The 21,375-nt window shown below is 48.6% G+C and overlaps 1 protein-coding gene across 1 annotated transcript in view; it reads left to right on the forward strand.

The window, feature by feature from the left end:
- Positions 1-10,981: 10,981 nt before the first annotated feature.
- Positions 10,982-21,375, forward strand: part of ABCB9 (ATP binding cassette subfamily B member 9) — a 29,826-nt gene continuing 19,432 nt past the window's right edge. Inside the window, exons 1-2 of the mRNA XM_055550506.1 lie at positions 10,982-11,092; positions 16,166-16,863. Coding sequence (XP_055406481.1) covers positions 16,251-16,863 — 613 coding nt within the window. The 5' untranslated portion in view covers positions 10,982-11,092; positions 16,166-16,250. The remainder of the gene's footprint in view (positions 11,093-16,165; positions 16,864-21,375) is intronic.

Raw genomic sequence — 21,375 nt, forward strand, 5'->3', positions numbered from 1 at the left:
CAGGGTTGTATTTGGGACCAAATCTTTGGGCCACTGGTACCATTTTGGATTTTTTTCTATGTACAAAGGGAAGCTGTTTAGTCCTCACAACAAGGTAGGAACTTGAGGTAGGAGCTATCGCCATCTGACAGATGTGGAAAATGAGGCTCAGAGAGGTTAAGTGACCCATGCGAGGTCACACAGCTCATATGTGGGGCAGTCTGGAAGGAACCCAAGTCTGACCCTGCTGGGTTCCTTCTTGGGCATGAAAACCAGGTCTTTGCACCTCAGAGATTCTGGGGCCCAGACCTGGGACTCCCGAAGCTACCAGGCTTCCCCAGGGAGCAGAATGACTGTCAGGGACATGCTTGCCCCTCAAGGACCCCACTCCCCAGCCCAGAGCTGTGGGGCCTGAGCAGGTGGTTAAAGTTTTATAGCCATCTTGATTGCCCAGCGATAGTGAAGGGCCCTGCTCTCCAGGAGAGGATCTATTTCCCCAGGTCTTCATTCATTTCCCTTCTTAGCACCCTACTGTCCCCCTCCCGCCTCCCCAGGCCCAGGGCAGACCAGCTGCCCAGGCAGCCACCACACAGGCCTGCATGTGCAGCCCCCCAACCCTGGCTAGCTCACTTGTTAGGGTGCTCCTTTTTTGGCTGTTTTTGCAAGATGAGTGTCTTCTGCTTCTCAGTTGAGACTGGCCCTCCCCGTGCCCCACCTCTGCCCTGGAAACGGCATCCCCAACCCCACTCTGCCCCAACCTGGGCTCCGTCACCAGAGGGAACCACAGCCAGAATAATAACAGTAAGCACCGAATCACTGTGCTCACAGCCAGCACTCACTTGGACTTCTGTCGACCTTGTGAGATATTATTATCCTTAATTTTGTTGCTGTTTAGTCGCTCAGTCATGTCCAACTCTTTTTCGACCCCATGGACTATAACCCGCCAGATTCCTCTGTCCTTGGGATTTCCAGGCAAGAACACTGGAGTGAGTTACTATTTCCTTCTCCAGGGGATCTTCCTGACCCAGAGATTGAGCCCATGTCTCCTTCATTGGCAGGTGGATTCTTTACCACTGACCCACCAGGGAAGCCCCTATCCTAATTTTATAGATGAGGAAACAGAGGCTCAGTGAAGTTCAGGGTCCTGCCTAGGGACATAAACCTAGTGGATGCAGAAGCAGAATTAGAACATCCAACTGGGGAATTCTCTAGTGGTCTAGTGGTTGGGACTCTGCACTCTCACAGGGTTCAATCCCTGGTCGGGGAACTAAAATGCCACAAGCCTCTGCAGCACGGCCGAAAAAAGGAGAACACCCATCTTTGGATTCCAGAGTGATGTGTGTGTGTGCATGTATGTATGTGTATATATGTATGTACATATTCACTTGAACTGACAGCACACATGTACAAAAGGGCACAAATCATAAGTGTCCAGTTTGGTGAATTTTCATAAACTAGACACACCCACATAACCAGCACCCAGATCCAAAAACAGAACATCCCAGCCACCCCCACCACCACCACCACATGTCCCCCATCAATGACTGGCCATCCCAACGGTAGTCACTACTCTGACTTCTAAGAGCAAAGATCAGTTTTGCCTGTTCTTGAATTCAATACAGATAAAATCATGTAGTATGTGTTGTTTTGTATACCGCTTCTTTCACTTGGCATTATTTTAAGTGTAGTTCATTTACAGTTTTGTGTTAGCTTGCTTCTGATGTACAGAAAAGTGATTCAGTTATACATATATGCATATTCTTTTTCATAATTCTTTCTCACTATAGTTTATTATAGGATGTTGAATTTAGTTCCCTGTGCTATACAATAGGATCTTATTGTTGATCTGTTTTTTATATAGTAGTTTATATCTGCTAATCCCAAACTCCTAATTTATCTCTCCCCCACCCCCAGCATTATGATCTTGAGATTCATCAGTGTTGTATGTAGCAGCGGCTTATGTTTTTTTGTGACTGCATAGTATTCCACCAGGTGCCCTCCTCCACCATTCATTGTATCTCCTACAGCTGATGGGCATTTGCATTGTTTCCAGTTTGGGGACGTCATGGATGAAGCTATAATGAACAGTTTTTACTGTGGTTAAAATATACATAATGTAAAATTGGCTTCTTAACCATTTTTTAATACACTTTATTTCTTCAGAGCAGTTTTAGGTTCACAGCAAAATAGAGTGGAAAGTATAGAGATTCATCATGTGTTCCCTGCTGCCTCCCACACAGAGCCTCCCCCGACCATTAACATCCCACACCGGGTGGTACATTTGTTACAATCGATTGTCACCTTGGCATGTCATTACCACCCAAAGTACTTCATTTACATTAGGGTTCACTCTTGGAGTTGCATATTCTATGGTTTTTGACAATGTATATGGTCACATATCTACTATTATGGTGTCATATGGAATAGTTTCAATGCCCTAAAAATCTGCTATGCTCTGCCTATTCGTTCATCCCCTCTTCCTTTCTTTTTTCAAATTACTATTATTTTAAATTTTTAATTTATTTTTTTTTGGTTGCGCTAGGTCTTTGTTTATATCTTTCCTTTTCTCCTTTGCTTTTCGCTTCTCTTCTTTTCACAGCTATTTGTAAGGCCTCCTCAGACAGCCATTTTGCTTTTTTGCATTTCTTTTCCATGGGGATGGTCTTGATCCCTGTCTCCTGTACGATGTCACAAACCTCACTCCATAGTTCATCAGGCACTCTATCTATCAGATCTAGGCCCTTAAATCTATTTCTCACTTCTACTGTATAATCGCAAGGGATTTGATTTAGGTCATACCTGAATGGTCTAGTGGTTTTCCCTACTTTCTTCAATTTAAGTCTGAATTTGGTAATAAGGAGTTCATGATCTGAGCCACAGTTAGCTCCCGGTCTTGTTTTTGCTGACTGTATAGAGCTTCTCCATCTTTGGCTGCAAAGAACATAATCAATCTGATTTCGGTGTTGACCATCTAGTGATGTCCATGTGTAGAGTCTTCTCCTGTGTTGTTGGAAGAGGGTGTTTGCTATGACCAGTGCATTTTCTTGGCAAAACTCTATTAGTCTTTGCCCTGCTTCATTCCGTATTCCAAGGCCAAATTTGCCTGTTCCTCCAGGTGTTTCTTGACTTCCTACTTTTGCATTCCAGTCCCCTATAATGAAAAGGACATCTTTTTTGGGTATTAGTTCTAAAAGATCTTGTAGGTCTTCATAGTACTGTTCAAATTCAGTTTCTTCAGCATTGCTGGTTGGGGCATAGACTTGGATTACTGTGATATTGAATGGTTTGCCTTGGAAACGAACAGAGATCATTCTGTCGTTTTTGAGATTGCATCCAAGTACTGCATTACAGACTCTTTTGTTGACCAAGATAGCTACTCCATTTCTTCTGAGGGATTCCTGTCCGCAGTAGTAGATATAATGGTCATCTGAGTTAAATTCACCCATTCCAGTCCATTTGAGTTCACTGATTCCTAGAATGTCGACATTCACTCTTGCCATCTCTTGTTTGACCACTTCCAATTTGCCTTGATTCATGGACCTGACATTCCAGGTTCCTATGCAATATTGCTCTTTACAGCATCGGACCTTGCTTCTATCACCAGTCTGCCGGGGTCCAGCCCCAGCTGATCCAGGGTATTCGAAGCGGGGACGGCGTCGGCGACCTATTTATTTATAAATATTTATCAAAGATATAAAGAGTAATAGAATGAGGATAGCTCAGTAGGAAAATTCAGTGGAGAAAAGAGGCTGAGTAGCTTGGTTTACGCGGGAGACCAATAAAACTTCAAGGCAAGAAGTTTGCACCACTTACGTAGGCCGCAGGTGTCCTTCCGTTCTCCCGAAGGAGAGGAGACACTGAGGCCTCCCCAGTCGGATCTTAGAAGCCCAGGCATAATTAGCAAGCATGGTGGGTTCCGCGCTCCAGATGGAGACTCAGCCAGAATTTGAGAAAGAGCGCGACATGGGGAGACCAAGTTTCGGTGAACAAGGCCTGCACTTTATTTTCCAAAGTAGTTTTTATACCTAAAGTTATGCATAGAGGATAATGGGGGAAGGGGTGGAGTCATGCAAGGACAGCGGTTCCTGGTCCTAATCGAAGCCAGGCTTTCAAACTTATCATATGCAAAAGTTCAGGTGAATTACATCATCTTCTGGCCAGGAGGCCTGTTAACATTTTAAGAAACTTATCTTTCTCTAAAGGTGATTATTCCAAAGTCAGGCACCAGCCTCCAAAAAAGCATTGGACAAAGCTGCATTCCTATAGGGCAAAGGTGAGGTGGGCTCAATCAAGAAAAGAATTAACGCAAGGGTCCAACGTTACAAACATTGAGGCTACTATTTACATTTCTATACACCCATTATATCAATCAATACACTGCCAAGGACACAGTAGGTAAGGAGTATGGAGACTTAGCAGCAAACATTGGCTCAATAAGTGAAAAACCCTTCACCAATACAATTTCTAATCAATCTTTTAACTACTCAAAAGAATCTGTGTTTAGACAGTTTAGAACATCTGCCTCTCACAGTTGGGAGGCTCTGAACAATCACATGTGGCTGGAAAAACCTATTCAGGCAGGCTAGAGGATTTCCAAAGGAGTTTGTAGGTTGAAACACTGTCACACCCAGGAATTATTAACTGGACCTGTAAGCTAACTCTTTTTTCAGAGAGAGGTAGTGGGGGACAGCCCCCGTAAAGTTAGAGGTGTAGGTGAGAGCACAAAGCCGAAAGTAGGCAGACTATGGTTTGGGGGTAGATGCTCGAGAATTTCCAGGCGGCCTCCTGAGGCTTGATCCTGCCTTTGCGTGTGCCGAGCCTCCTTCCTCATGACCTTTGCCATGGGCGAAGCTCCTGCTCCTGGCAGTGATAGAATTCCAGTTGAGCTATTCCAGATCCTGAAAGATGATGCTGTGGAAAGTGCTGCACTCAATATGCAATATGCACTCAATATGCAATATGCCGGCTCCCGGCACCAGTCACATCCACAGCTGGGTATTGTTTTTGCTTTGGCTCCATCCCCTCATTCTTTCTGGAGTTATTTCTCCACTGATCTCCAGTAGCACATTGGGCACCTACTGACCTGGGGAGTTCCTCTTTCAGTATCCTATCATTTTGCCTTTTCATACTGTTCATGTGGTTCTCAAGGCAAGAATACTGAAGTGGTTTGCCATTCCCTTCTCCAGTGGACCACATTCTGTCAGATCTCTCCACCATGACCCACCCATCTTGGGTTGCCCCACGGGCATGGCTTAGTTTCATTGAGTTAGACAAGGCTGTGGTCCTAGTGTGATTAGATTGACTAGTTTGCTGTGAGTATGGTTTCAGTGTGTCTGCCCTCTGATGCCTCTTGCAACACCTACCGTCTTAATTGGGTTTCTCTTACCTTGGGCGTGGGGTAGCTCTTCACGGCTGCTCCAGCAAAGCGCAGCCGCTGCTCCTTACCTTGGACGAGGGGTATTTCCTCACCACCGCCCTTCCTGACCTTCAATGTGGGATAGCTCCTCTAGGCCCTCCTGCACCTGCCCACCACCGCTCCTTGGACGTGGGGTTTGATATAAGCATCTGAATGCAGAGTTCCAAAGAATAGCAAGAAGAGATAAGAAAGCCTTCCTCAGCGATCATTGCAAAGAAATAGAGGAAAACAACAGAATGGGAAAGACTAGAGATCTCTTGAAGAAAATTAGAGATACCAAGGGAACATTTCATGCAAAGATGGGCTCGATAAAGGACAGAAAAGATATGGACCTAACAGAAGCAGAAGATATTAAGAAGAGATGGCAAGAATACACAGAAGAACTGTACAAAAAAGGTTTTCACAACTCAGATAATCACGATGGTGTGATCACTGACCTAGAGCCAGACATCCTGGAATGTGAGGTCAAGTGGGCCTTAGAAAGCATCACTACGAACAAAGCTAGTGGAGGTGATGGAATTCCAGTTGAGCTATTTCAAATCCTGAAAGATGATGCTGTGAAAGTGCTGCACTCAATATGCCAGCAAATTTGGAAAACTCAGCAGTGGCCACAGAACTGGAAAAGGTCAGTTTTCATTCCAATCCCAAAGAAAGGCAATGCCAAAGAATGCTCAAACTACCGCACAATTGCACTCATCTCACATGCTAGTAAAGTAATGCTCAAAATTATCCAAGCCAGGCTTCAGCAATATGTGAACCGTGAACTTCCTGATGTTCAAGCTGGTTTTAGAAAAGGCAGAGGAACCAGAGATCAAATTGCCAACATCCGCTGGATCATGGAAAAAGCAAGAGAGTTCCAGAAAAACATCTATTTCTGCTTTATTGACTATGCCAAAGCCTTTGACTGTGGGGATCACAATAAACTGTGGAAAATTTTCTGAAAGAGATGGGAATACCAGACCACCTGACCTGCTTCTTGAGAAATCTGTATGCAGGTCAGGAAGCAACAGTTAGAATTGGACATGGAACAACAGACTGGTTCCAAATAGGAAAAGGAGTACGTCAAGGCTGTATATTGTCACCCTGCTTATTTAACTTCTATGCAGAGTACATCATGAGAAACGCTGGGCTGGAAGAAGCACAAGCTGGAATCAAGATTGCCGGGAGAAATATCAATAACCTCAGATATGCAGATGACACCACCCTTATGGCAGAAAGTGAAGAGGAACTAAAAAGCCTCTTGATGAAAGTGAAAGAGGAGAGTGAAAAAGTTGGCTTAAAGCTCAACATTCAGAAAACAAAGATCATGGATCTGGTCCCATCACTTCATGGGAAATAGATGGAGAAACAGTGCAAACAGCGTCAGACTTTATTTTTGGGGGCTCCAAAATCACTGCAGATGGTGACTGCAGCCATGAAATTAAAAGATGCTTACGCCTTGGAAGAAAAGTTATGACCAACCTAGATAGCATATTGAAAAGCAAAGACATTACTTTGCCAACAAAGGTCCGTTTAGTCAAGGCTATGGTTTTTCCAGTGGTCATGTATGGATGTGAGAGTTAGACTGTGAAGAAGGCTGAGCGCCGAAGAATTGATGCTTTTGAACTGTGGTGTTGGAGAAGACTCTTGAGAGTCCCTTGGACTGCAAGGAGATCCAACCAGTCCATTCTGAAGGAGATCAGCCCTGGGATTTCTTTGGAAGGAATGATGCTAAAGCTGAAACTCCAGTACTTTAGCCACCTCATGCGAAGAGTTGACTCATTGGAAAAGACTCTGATGCTGGGAGGAATTGGGGACAGGAGGAGAAGGGGACGACAGAGGATGAGATGGCTGGATGGCATCACCAACTCAATGGACATGAGTCTGAGTGAATTCCAGGAGTTGGTGATGGACAGGGAGGCCTGGTGTGCTGCGATTCATGGGGTCGCAAGGAGTTGGCCACGACTGAGCGACTGAACTGAACTGAGGTCTTTGTTGCTGTTCGGGCTTTTTCTAGTTGTGGCGAGCAGGGGCTACTCTGTGTTGCAGCAGGCTTCTCATGGCGGTGGCCTCTCCTGTTGTAGAGCACAGGCTCTCAGGCTTCAGTAGTGGCAGCACAGAGGTCCTAGAACAAGCGCAAACGCCTCAGTAGTGGTGGTGCACTTGTTTAGTTGTTCTCGAAGCATGTGGAATCTTCCTGGACCAGGGATCCAAGCCATGTCCCCTGCACTGGCAGGCAGATTCTAATCTAATATGCCACCAGGGAAGTCTTCCCCATCCTCTCTTGACCCCTGGCAAACTTATCCTTTTACTGTCTCCATAGGTTTTGTTTTGGGTTTTTTTGGCTTCACCACAGGGCATGCAGGATCGCAGTTCCCCACCAGGGATCAAACCCGTGCCCCCTACAGTGGAAGTGCGGAACTGTAACTAGACTGCTAGGGAAGTTCCTCCATAGTTTATCTTTTCCAGGATATGCTATAGTTGAAATCATCCAGTATTTAGTCTTTTCAGATTGGCTTGTCTCCCTTGTGTGCATGAGTGCTGAATCGCTTCAGTCATATCTGATTCCTTGCAACCCCATGGATTGAATCTCACCAGGCTCCCCTGTCCATGGGATTCTCCGGACAAGAATACTGGAGTGGGTTGCCATGCCTTCCTCCAGAGGATCTTCCAGACCCAGGGATCAAACCGGCATCACCTATGTCTCCTGCATTGGCAGGCAGCTCTTTACCACTAGCGCCACCTGGGAAACCCTGTCTCCCTTAGTAACATGCATTTATGTTTCTTCTCTCTTTTCATGGCTTGATAATTTATATTTTTCAGCACAGAGTACAATTCCATTGTCTGGATTATCATTTTAGCCATTCACCTCCTGAAGGACATCTTGGTTGCTTCCAAGTGTTGGCAATTATGAATAAAGATGCCCTAAACATCTGTGTGCAGGTTTCTGTGTGGACATAGGTTTTCAACTCGTTTGGGGAGTGTGATTGAGGGATCATATGGTAGGAGTATGTTTGATTTTGTAAGAAGCCACCAAACTCTCTTCCAAATTAACTGTGCCATTTTGCGTCCCCCCAGCAATGAAAGAGAGTTCCTGTCGTCCGCATCTTCATCAGCATTCGGTGCTGCCAGTGCTTTGGATTTGGGCCATTCTATTAGGTATGTAGTGGTATCTCGTTGTTTCAATGTGCAATTTTCTAATGAAAATTACATTGACTGTCTTGCCATATGTTTATTTTCCATCTGTATTTTTCATTTGGTGAAATGTCTGTTCAGGTCTCTTCCCTGTTTTTCAGATTATTTGTTTTCTTATTGTTGAATTTGAAGAGATCTTTGTATGTTTTAGATAACAATCTTTTATCAGATATATATATAAAAAACAAGTATTTTCTCCCAGTATGTGGCTTTTCTTTTCATTCCTTGAACAATATCTTTCGCAGAGTGGAAGTTTTATTTTATTTTTTTTTAATTTGACTATGCAGGCTCTTAGTTCCCACACGTGGGATCTAGTCCAGACCAAGGATTGAACCCCAGGCCCCCTGCATTGGGAGCGTGAAGTCTTAGCCACTGGACCAGCAGGGAAGTTCCAGAATTTTTTTAATTTTAATGAAGTCTAGCTTATCAGTTCTTTCTTTCACGGATCATGCCTTTGATGTTATATCTAAAAAAATCATCTCCATCCCCAAGAAAATAGAGATTTTTCTCCTACATTATCTTCTAGGAGTTTGATAGTTTTGTGTTCTACATTTAGATCTGTGAGCCATTTTGAGTTAACTTTTGTGAAAGATATAAGATTTGTGACAAGATTTTTTTTTTTTTTTTTTTTTTTTTGCACATGGGTGTCCAGTTGTTTCAGCACCGTTTGCTGAAAAGACTGTCTTTGTTCCACTGTGTTGCCTTTCCTCCCTTGTGGGAGATCAGTTGACTATTACATGGGTCTATTTCTGGGCTCCCTGCACTGTCCCATTGATCCATTTGTCTCTTGTCAACAACGCACTGTCCTGATTATGGCAGCTTTAGAGTAAGTCCTGAAGTCAGGTAGTGTCAGCACAATGACTTTGCTTTGCTCCTTCAATATGATGTTGGCTATTCTCACACAGCAAAAATGAGAGAGCCTGAATCTGGTCCCAGCTCTGAGTCACTCTAGCTTTTGGATAATCCATCCAGGAGCTTCTCTTCCGGTACAATTATATATTTGCTTTTGTTTTTGCACAAACAGTATCATATTTCAGCTTGATTCTATCCCTTGCTTTTACTCATTGAGGAAGTCATTTCATACCTTTCTGTAACTTTTGTGTATAGATTGACACATAGTTGTTCCCCCCCCCCCCACCCCCCCCACCCCCCCCCCCCCCACTACAGAGTATTCTGTTGAGCATGCTCTGTAATTATTTGGCGAGTTACCACCAGACTTTTGCTTCTCCAGTAACTATCTGCAAACTAGTATCTTCTGCTCCCTCCACAAGTCTATCTATAGAAGAACTTCCTACTGGGTCAAAAAAAAGAAGTGCATTTACAATTCTGCACTTGGCCAGATCCCCTTGAAAGAAGCTGTCCAGTGTGAGGAGCAGAGGCTGTTTTAAATTCAGGGAGTGTTTTCAATCTCTGACTGAAGGCTGAATAGAGACGGGCATATCTTGTCCCCACCCCCCAACTCCTCTGGGCTTGACCTACGCTCCTGCCCATGAATGGATCCCTCTTCTGTTCCTCAAATGCCAGGTGAGTTCCCACCTCAGAGCCTTTCCACTGGCAGTTCCTCTCACCTAGAATACATCCCCTCTCGATCTTGCCATGGCTCCCTCTTTCTCCCCTTTCACCTTCCTCAGGAAGCCCTTCGGGTTTTATTTACTTTACAGGAAATAAGTAATAACCTGGCACTACCTGAGATTATCTTACCGTGTTTACTTGTTGATTTCCGCACCCCACAAAGAATGGGAGTTTTCTCTTTTTTCACACCCAGCATCGAGCACCTAGACCCCAGCGATGACGGAGGACATGTAGGTTCCCTCCTCTCTCCCACTTCCCACCACCCTGGCTCTATTTTTCTCCATGAAATGTATTCCCTTCCAACAAGTATAATTTACTTATTCATTATGGGTAGCGCCTGGCTCGCTCACTAGAGTATCAGCCCCAGAAGGGCAAGGATCTTGTTTTGTTCTCCAAAGCATCTCTACAGCACATAGTGCCTTTCACCAAATATCGGTTGAATGAATGAGGATTGTAACCTCCATCCTCCAGGGCTGGCAAGGTTGTCCCTCTGGAACAAAAGGCAGATTAAAGAGCAGGCCCCCCGCAGCAGGTGTGGCCATTTCCCCCTGCTCAGAATGGGCCCGAGGCCTCTAAGGGCTGGAGCCCCCCAGAAGAACCTTGGCCTTGCGGATGGGGGCGGGGCTCGCCGCAGGTGGGGGCGGGGCTTGCCGCAGGTGGGCGGGCGGGGTAGCCCTGGCCACGCCCCCCAGAGGCCCCGCCCGGCGGGAGGCCCCTCCCCGCCCATCAGCGAGCCAGGGTGCCCGCCCTGCCGGGTTCGCACCGACCTTGCTGCGGCGCAGCCCGGGGCGGAAGGCCCGGAGGAGCGGCGGGAGGAGGGAGGAGCGGCGGGAGGAGGGAGGGGAGGAGCGAGCGCAGCGCCGGGCGCAGTCTCCAATGAGCCGCGCGGAACCGGCGCCCCTGAGGACCCCAGCCCGCTGCTCCCCCTCCCCACGGCCCACCTGGTGCCAGGTAAGATAACAGGTAAGAGTGCAGCGCCCGGGACCCCCGACCCAGATCTTTCTCAGGTCGAGGTGCTATGCCTGCACAGGCTGGGGGGCCACTTGGCTCTCCCTGCCCCGGGGGTGGAGTAAAGGCATCTCGGTAGAAAGTGGGAGCCTCCTGGGAGCCTTCCTGGCCCCTGCCTTGGGACCCCACCGCCCGCAGTCGCATGTCCCAGCCCCCCATCCCTGCAGCATCCTTTCTACGCCGCAAGGAGAGTGCACTTTTTTTTTTAACCTTTTAGGTGCCGGCACCTCTTGGAAAATGGTGGGGGTGCCTTTTGGGGGTGGATCCTGGGATGACTGTTCCCCCAAGATCTGACTGGCAGCTCTTCCGAGGGCTCCCCGCACCTTCCAGCGGGCCGTGCTCATAGATCCTGAGAGCCTGGCTATATCAGAAACCTGGGGGCAGGCCTGGGTCTGCCGACCTTGGCGAACCCCTTCCCCCCACTCACCCTGGCTGGCCAGTGGATTGAGCCTTCTCTGCCTCCATCTTGGCAGTTAAGCCTGTGGGTTCCCAAGGGTCTCTGCCTTGTTTCTAAGCCTCTGTTAAAGCAGGGTGCCCCTCCCCAGACCTGAGGTTAATTAAATTAGCTTTCAGCTGGTCTGACAGGATTCCCCGCCCACTGCCCCGCCCCCTGGAGATTGGCTGGCCTCCATTCCCTTGCTTCAGGGGGGCAGGTGCCAGGTGACCAAAGGAGGCTGGCAGGAAGGCCACCGTAGCTTCCCCAGTTCGCTTCACCTAGCGCTGTGAGTCATCTGAAACAACTCTTCGAAGGCCCAGCGTGGGCTAGGGGGCTCAGCAAAGGTGGGAGTCAGGGAGGAAGAAGTCCTGGCCCTGCATCCAGAGACCCCACAGTGATACCGTCCCACAGCACCGGCCCCAGTCAGCTGGACAATACCGCTGGGGGGTGAAAAGTTCACCCCAGAAGTTGGGGGTGAACTGAACTGGGTGGGCCCCTCCAGGTTCTTCATGACGCTTTCTTGGGAGCCCTGCATAGCCTGGGTCCCAGAGAGTTAAGTGTGGATTTCACCTGTTCTCTGCAGGTCATTTGACTTCCCCAAGCCTTTGTTTGCCTATCTGTAAAATGGGAATGATAACTGAGAGACCCTCCCTGAGTAGCAGTGAATAATCAGGAAGGGAGGTGCCAGGCACTTAGTACATTGTCAAACACTTAGCAATACTCCCTAAATGTAAACAGTACCTGTCACCCTTGTAAATTGTCTCCTGGCTGTTTCAGACTTCCCTTTTGTGCATCTGACAGCTGGCGATGCCCCAACCACCATTTCTTCTACCAGAAAGAAAAGCCTTTGACAGGACCGTCAGTGAGGGTGGGGTCATTTGCTAATCCTATGCCATTCCTTAGCTCTTAGGGTCAAGGCAAGTTGACCCTGTCTTCCTGGGCACATCAGGCCCTGGGCACAGCTGCCCTGACCTCTGGCCACCACCCTGTCCTTGTCCCTTGGGGCACACATGTCACCCATGTGCCCACAATTTGCCCTCCAGCTTCACCTGGCCAAACCCAGGTCAGGTAGATGGAGAGCATGGACATGGCTCCAAGCATCCCACTGGTCCCCATCCTCCCCTCCTCCCAGCCTGGGCTGGTGGTTGCATCCCCTTCATTCTGCTGCTCGGTAACTTTAAAAATAACAAGAGTCGTCCCATCTCCACTGAGGGCTGTAACCTGACCTGAGTTGGATTCTGATCCATCAGAGCCTGGAGTAGGAGGACTCAGCACTTGAGAGCTGGGCACCCCAGTGTTGTGATTGCTCTGCCCCCACTCGCTGGGTAACCTCAGACCATCCTCTCTCCCTCCCTCTCTGGGCCTCGGTTTCCCCATCTGTACAATGTGGTTATACCGGTGAGGAAGATAACAGCTGGGCTCCCAGGTAGGTGGCTGGCCATCAAACGGGTTGACTTTACCCAAAGCGGAGGGTGTCGGGAAGGGATTTCCTCAGTGGCTGGGAGTCGGGGTGGGGAGAGCTGGTGCAGCACCCCACTCCCCACCCTGCTCCTGTGCTGGCCTCTGGCAGGTCTGCCTCCTCTCCCACTTCTGAATGCCAGCTCCTCCCCGAGGGCTAAAGGGACTCCTCGTCCCCACCCCGAGGTGAGCTGCAGCCAAGGTGGCTGGCAGGGCCTTTGCGGCCAGGAGGCCTGTGGAGGCACCAGGCCAAGAGCATCCCTCCCCAGGCTCTGTCTCATGCTCACCCACTCACCGGCTCCCTGAGGCCTCTGCATTGCAGCAGACAGGAGCCTGAGTCGGCAGCCCTACTGGGGGTGGGACAAAGGCCTGCGCAGGGGGTTTTCTGTTCCCCCATCCCCACCTCCACCCCCTCCCCTGCCCCGGATTCCCCTCAGCCCGGGCTTCCCTGGAAGAGTCAGCTGCTGACGGGCAACCGTCTTCTCTAGGATGGACTTGAGTCTCCCTGGAAGAGCTGTGGTGACAGTAGAGCCCCTCAGGCTTGAGGACCATCACACCCCTGTGTCCCCTCTGCATCTCAGACCTTCCTGAGCATCATTAAAAGTCTTGCCTACCCCCTTCCTGCCGCGAGGCTGGTTTGAAGAATCACGGTTTCGGAGTTGAGAGCCCAGATTTTAGAACTCAAAAGGCCTGGGTTCACATCCCAGCTCTGCTACCTCCTCCTAGCTGGGTGGCCTGGAGCAGATCACTTAACCTCTATGTGCCTTAGTTTTCTCACCGTAAAATGTGGATAACAATGAAACATACCTCATAGGATTCTTGTGAGGGACGACTGCACATAAACCACTCAAAACAGTGCCAGGCACACGGTAACATCAGTGTCTGCTGTTACTGCTCTTGCTGCTGTCCTCATCGGTGTTATCACTGTCCTCAGTTCTTTTCTTGGTGGAGCCCCCTCTCATATAGGCTCTCTTCTCCTTTGATGAACATTCTGTGTTTGCGCTTGCTGTATGCGTCTGTGTGTATATATACACACATATATATGTGTGTATTTTTAAATTGAAGTATAGTTGATGTTCAATGTTGTATTCGTTTCTGGTGTACAGCAGTGATTCAGTTATATATATAGTCTTTTTCATATTCTTTTCCATTATGGTTTATTGCAAGATATTGGACATAGTTCCCTCTGCTATACAGCAGGTCCTTGTTTATTTTATATATCGTATCTGCTAGTCCCAAACTCCTAGTTTATCCCTCCCCCACCCCCCCTCCCCTTTGGTAACCACAAGTCTGTTCTCTTCGTCTGTGAGTCCATTTCTGTTTCATTAATATTTGTGTCATATTTTAGATTCCACATATAAGTGACATCATGTGGTATTTGTCTTTCTCTTTCTGATTCACTTCACTTAGTGTGGTAATCTCTAGGTCTATCCATGTTCCTGCAAATGGCATTATTTCATCCTTTTTTATGGCTGAGTAGGAGAAGGCAATGGCACCCCACTCCAGTACTCTTGCCTGGAGAATCCCAGGGACAGGGGAGCCTGGTGGGCTGCCGTCTATGGGGTCACACAGAGTCGGACACGACTGAAGCGACTTAGCAGCAGCAGCAGCAGCATTCCGTTGTGTGTGTGTGTGTGTGTGTGTGTGTATGTATATATACCACATCTTTATCCATTCATCTGTCAACAGACATTTAGGTTGCTTCCATGTCTTGGCTGTTGTAAGGACTTGCTATCTTGACAAGCATTTTAGCTTAGCGGTTTAGAGCCTAGCTTCTAAAACCAGACAGCTCTGGGTTCAAATCAGAGCTCCACTGCTCAACAGCTGTGTGATCTTGGGCAAGTTATTAGCTCCTCTGGGCCTCAGTTTCTCCATCAGCTAAGTGGGAATGATAGTGTAAATCTGACAAAGTTGTTGTGAGGGCTAAATAAGCGGACACATACAGAGCGCGTGGCTCACATAAAGGGTGGGACTCTAGGAAGCGCTGTGCCTCGTAATTGTTTGCTCATAGTAATTGGACACCTGCTGTTGTCTGAGGTTGTGGTCAGGTGCTGGGACCCTGCACACACTGGTATGAGTCCCGGCTCAGGCCATTGTTACCAGAGCGACATGGGCCACGTGCTTTTGGCTCTCTGTGCCTCAGTTTCCCCAACTGTAAATGGGAATGTGGAAGCACTGGCCTCCTGGAGTTGTGTGAGGTTTCTGGCATTCCAGAACATCCAGTCAGTCACCTTGATCTGAGCCTCGGAGCTGTGGGGGAGAGGGTCTCTCAGGCTGCCCCCCTGCCCCACTGCCCCATTCCCAGTTGCTATTCACAGCCACCCCTCCTGTTGCTCCATGCCTCTCTCCTCCTTTGGAGACTCTGGAGCTTTGCCTGTTTTGCAAATGGGGCATCAGAGACCCGCAGGTCTCCTTGTCTCCCTCAAGCACATCAACATATTCCTACCTCAGGGCTCTCGCCTGTCCACCTGTCCAAAATGCTTTCCCCCAGGTATGCACATGGCAGACTCCCTCATCTCTTTCAGTCTTACTTAAGTGTTACCTTCACAGCAAAGTCTTCCCTGCACCCACATTTAAAATTGCCCTCACATCCCTTACACCCAACTCTTCCCCCCAAACCCTGTCTCTTAACACTCGGTATCACTTACTAATTGTCTGTCTCTGACATGAATGTCCCATCTCCTCAAGAGCAGGGATCTTTGTTATTTTGGTTCACAGTTAAATTCCCAGCACAAGGACTTCCCTTGCGGTCCAGTGGCTAAGACTCAGCGCTCCCAGTACAGGGGTCCAGGTTCAATCCCTGGCCGGGGAACCCGACCCACATGCCCCAACTAAGAGCTTGAATGCTACAACTAAAAATCCTGCATGCTGCCGCTAAGACCCCGTGCAGCTAAATAAAGAATTTTTTTTTAATCCTCAGCACAAAGAACAGAGTCTGGCCCACAGAGGGCACTCAATAAATATTCCCTGAATGAGCAGAACTTTCACCCTCCCCCTCTGTAATTTGTCACTGCCATTTTACCGATGAGGAATCTGAGGCTCAGAGATGTCAAGTGACTTGCTCAAGGTCACACAGCCAGCAAGCAGCATGCCCTCACCCCTCGCCCCACTGCCCCCTGCAGGTCTGGCCTCGCCCCCGCAGACAATGGCCTTGCCCCCATGAGCTAGAGCCTGCCGCTCAATGCCTGCCTACCCCCGGCCAGCAGGATGCGGCTGTGCAAGGCGGTGGTGGTGACCCTGGCCTTCATGAGCTTGGACGTCGGCATGACCACGGCCATCTACATCCTCAGCCACCTGGACCGCAGCCTGCTGGAGGACATCCGCCACTTCAACATCTTTGACTCGGTGCTGGACCTCTGGGCGGCCTGCGTGTACCGTAGCTGCCTGCTGCTGGGGGCCACCATTGGCGTGGCCAAGAACAGCACCCTGGGGCCCCGGAGGCTGCGGGCCTCATGGACAGTCATCGCCCTCGTGTGCCTCTTCGGGGGCATCTACACCATGGTGAAGCTGCTGCTCTTCTCTGAGGTACGCAAGCCGGTCCGGGACCCGTGGTTCTGGGCCCTCTTCGTGTGGACCTACATCTCACTCGCTGCCTCCTTCCTGCTCTGGTGGCTGCTGTCCACGGTGCGGCCAGACGCCAAGGCCCTCGGGCGGGGCGCCGGGGCCGAGGGCGAGGGTGAGGGCGAGGGCTTCCCTGGCGAGGACCGGCCTGCACCCGAACAGGCGTCCGGGGCCACACTGCAGAAGCTGCTGTCCTACACCAAGCCCGACATCGCCTTCCTCGTGGCGGCCTCCTTCTTCCTCATCGTGGCGGCTCTGGGTAAGTGCTGGCCCGCGGGGCCTGGTGGGCACCCAGGGAATATGTTTGGGGGGTGTGACCACCTCTTCTTTCCTCTCAAGTTTTTTTTTTTTAATACAATTTTTTAAAATTTTATTTATTTATGTATTTTGGGCTGTGCCAGGTCTTTGTTGCTGTGCGGGCTTTTCTCTAGTTGTGGCAAGCAGGGGCTACTCTGGTCGCGGTGCACAGGGTTCTTGTTGCGGTGGCTTCCCTGGTCGTGGAACACAGGCTTCAGGCACGCGCGCTGCAGTAGCTGGGGCTCCCGGGCTCTAGAGCACAGGCTCGGCAGCGCAAGGGCTTGGCTGCTCCGCAGCATGTGCGATCTTCCTGGAGCAGGTATCTAACCCGCATCTCCTGAATTGGCAGGCGGATTCTTTACTACTGAGCCGCCAGGGAAGCCCTGTCCTCTCCAGTTTTAATATCTTCCTTCCATGGCTCAAACATCAAATTAATACGCAAAGGTAAACATTGAGTGTTTCGCCCTAATTCTGCCCCTGACAATCCTAAATCCCCCTGCCCAGGGCTAACTACAGGAAATGGTTCCAGCAACTTCCAAGTGGGCAGGAAACCACTTTTATTCATTTCTTATATATGCTTCCAGTGTTTCTTTTGGAGAAGGCGATGGCACCCCACTCCAGTACTCTTGCCTGGAAAATCTCATGGGCGGAGGAGCCTGGTGGGCTGCAGTCCATGGGGTCGCTAAGAGTTGGACACGACTGAGTGACTTCACTTTCACTTTTCACTTTCATGCATTGGGGAAGGAAATGGCAACCCACTCCAGTGTTCTTGCCTGGAGAATCCCAGGGACGGGGGAGCCTGGTGGGCTGCCGTCTATGGGGTCGCACAGAGTCGGACATGGCTGAAGCGACTCAGCAGCAGCAGTGTTTCTTTATACAGCTATAAGCAAAGAAGTCTCTCTCCCCCCACCTTTTGCACTCTAGTCTGTGTCTTGCTTTTCTCACTTAATATATCCTGGGGACTTTCCTGGTGGTCCAGTGGTTAAGATTCTGAGCTTCCAATGCAACGGCACGTGTTCAATCCCTGGTAGGGGAACTAAGATCCCACATGCTGCGCTGTTGTTGTTGTTCAGTCAGAGTTTGTGTCTGACTCTTTGCAGTCCCATGGACTGCAGCATGCCAGGCTCCTCTGTCCTCCCCTATCTCCCAGAGTTGCTCAAATTCATGTCCACTGAGTCAGTGATGTCATCTAACTGTCTCATCCTCTGCGCCTCCTTCTCCTTTTAGCTGTCTTTCCCAGCATCAGGGTCTTTTCCAATGGGTCTGTTCTTTGCATCAAGTGGCCAAAGTATTGGAGCGTCGATGCTCGCTTCAGCAGCACGTATACAAAGTATTAGACCTTCAGCATCAGTCCTTCCAATGACTATTCAGGGTTTATTTCCTTTAGAACTGACTTGTTTGATCTTGCTATGCAGTGCAGCCATATAAAACAATAACAACAATAATACATCCTAGAATTTTCCCAGTTAGTTCCTCATTTTATTTTTGACTGCATTATATTCCACTGTGTGACTGTACCATAGATTATTTAGTCAATCTCCTGTTATTGGACTCTTGGGTGGTTTTGAGTCTGTTTTTTTCTTGTTTATACACATTTCCTATAAATGTGAATATATCTAAAGAAGTCATCCTATAGATAAGTGACATTTCTGGGTTCAAAGCATTTTTTATAATGAAGCAGAATAGAGCCATCAGGGTATGTAGTCTGTGATGATCTTCAGTTCAGTTCAGTCACTTAGTCGTGTCCGACTCTTTGCGACCCCATGAATTGCAGCACTCCAGGCCTCCCTGTCCATCACCAACTCCCAGAGTTTACTCAAACTCATGTCCATTGAGTCGGTGATGCCATCCAGCCATCTCATCCTCTGTCGTCCCCTTCTCCTCCTGCCCCCAATCCTTTCCAGCATCAGAGTCTTTTCCAATGAGTCAACTCTTGGTTTCAGCTTTAGCATCAGTCCTTCCAATGAACATCCAGGACTGATCTCCTTTAGAATGGACTGGTTGGATCTCCTTGAAGTCCAAGAGACTCTCAAGAGTCTTCTCCAACACCACAGTTCAAAAGCATTAATTCTTCGGCGCTCAGTTTTCTTCAAAATCCAACTTTCACATCCATACATGACCACTGGAAAAACCATAGCCTTGACTAGACAGACCTTTGTTGGCAAAGTAATGTCTCTGCTTTTGAATATGCTATCTAGGTTGGTCATAACTTTCTTTCCAACGAGTAAGCGTCTTTTAATTTCATGGCTGCAATCACCATCTGCAGTGATTTTGGAGCCCCAAAAAATTAAGTCTGACACTGCTTCCACTGTTTCCCCATCTACTTCCCATGAAGTGATGGGACCAGATCCATAATCTTTGTTTTCTGAATGTTGAGCTTTAAGCCAACTTTTTCACTCTCCTCTTTCACTTTCATCAAGAGCTTTTTAGTTCCTCTTCACTTTCTGCCATAAGGGTGGTATCATCTGCATATCTGAGGTTATTGATATTTCTCCCGGCAATCTTGATTCCAGCTTGTGCTTCTTCCAGCCCAGCATTTCTCATGATGTACTCTGCATAGAAGTTAAATAAGCAGGGTGACAATATACAGCCTTGACGTACTCCTTTTCCTATTTGGAACCAGTCTGTTGTTCCATGTCCAGTTCTAACTGTTGCTTCCTGACCTGCATATAGGTTTCTCAAGAGGCAGGTCAGGTGGTCTGGTATTGCCATCTCTTTCAGAATTTTCCACAGTTTATTGTGATCCCCACAGTCAAAGGCTTTGGCATAGTCAATAAAGCAGAAATAGATGTTTTTCTGGAACTCTCTTGCTTTTTCGATGGTCCAGTGGATGTTGGCAATTTGATCTCTGGTTCCTCTGCCTTTTCTAAAACCAGCTTAAGTTGATGAGCTTAAGTTGCATGAAACTTTTATCCTAGTTGTATGCACCTGTGTGTGTGTCCTGGTTGGTGATATAAATGATATCTGTTACTCTGGTCTGGTCCGAACAGTTTGAAAGTGCCACTTCAGCAACACAGTGGGAAGATGACATCGCAGGGTGGAAACTCTGTGGGTTCTGGGGGTGACAAGGCCCAGGTACCAATTCCATTCCTGCTCCAGGCCTGGCTGTGTGACTGTGGGCGGATGATCCAACCTTTCATAGATTCACATCTTTTTTCTGTGAAATGGGGGTTGCTAGCATCCTTGTTCCAAGATGTTGTAAAGTTGGAATAAAGACAGAGAGGAGTGGGACATCCCTGGTGATCCAATGGTTAAGACTCCAAACTTCCAATGCAAGAGTCATGGGTTCAATTCCTGATCGGGGATCTAAGATCCCACATGCCATGAGGCACAGGCAAACAAACAAACAAAAAGGATTGGGAGGAGAAGGAGAGGTGCAGAGCTCGTTACCTCCGGTAAGTACCGGGATGTTCACTCCTGTGAGTTGTTACATATTTAACTCACAGAGGGACAGAGTCTGGGAGCAGCCACAGAGCCACAGTGATCTTAGAGAGAACTGGCGAGCCCTCAAGCCCCTTTCCATGTACCGTCTACCCTCTGTCCTCTCAGTTCCAGCCCCTTGACCACTGTGTGATTTTAGGCACGTCTGCTCGTCTATAAAATGGGCATCTCAGCAGTTGTGAGGTTCAGTGAGCTCATACAAGTAGGCTGCCTCGGACAACTCCTGGCATATAGGAAGCTCCCAGTTTTAGTGGCCGTGAGTACTGAGATGACCCCTTGTCATTTAACCAGACTGGTTCTCCTCCTCATGCTACGAGGTCAGCAGTCTGCTCGTGAGCAGCCTATTCTATTGACCCTGGTCCTTAGCTACAGCTTTGGTGACAGGAGTATCTTGAGTCTACTCTGCTGCCTCCCCTAGCAGGCTTGGAGCCCCTTTGGGTCAGAGGTCAGATCTGACTCCTTCAGGGCCCCCAGTACTGGGCACAGAATCAGACTCACTGAGTAGATGAATGAGTGAATGGCCATCCTGCCCATGTTGGGATGGGCACACGCTGTCTCCCACACGGCCTTGTTTCCCCCGCCTGCCAGGGCGCTGTGGTCAGCGGTTGTGTGCTCAGGGATACAGATGTCCTAAAATACAGCCGAGCGGATTGTGCCAGCCCATAGGGTTATGTTGAGGTCAAGGGCTTCAACTTGAGAACAGGCCCCCAACTTCACTCATGGTTTTATTTTTTTGGCCACACCACACAGCATCTGGGATCTTAGTTCCCCAACCAGGGATCAAAGCTGCACCCCCTGCATCGGAAGTGTAGGTTTTTAACCACTGGACCACCAGGGAAGTCTCAGATAGTTTTAGTTGAGTTTACTTACTATGGCCAAACTTCAGTGTCTCATCCTGTAATGAGGGTTTTGTCAGGGTTTTGTGAATTTTTTTTTTTTTTTTTGGCTGCACCGCAGGGCATCTTAATTCCCTGACCGGGGATTGAACTTGTCCGCAGGGCATCTTAGTTCCCTGACTGGGGATTGAACTTGT

The sequence above is a fragment of the Bubalus kerabau genome, chromosome 16 (assembly GCF_029407905.1).
Source record: "Bubalus kerabau isolate K-KA32 ecotype Philippines breed swamp buffalo chromosome 16, PCC_UOA_SB_1v2, whole genome shotgun sequence".
In the NCBI taxonomy this organism is placed as follows: Eukaryota; Metazoa; Chordata; class Mammalia; order Artiodactyla; family Bovidae; genus Bubalus; species Bubalus kerabau.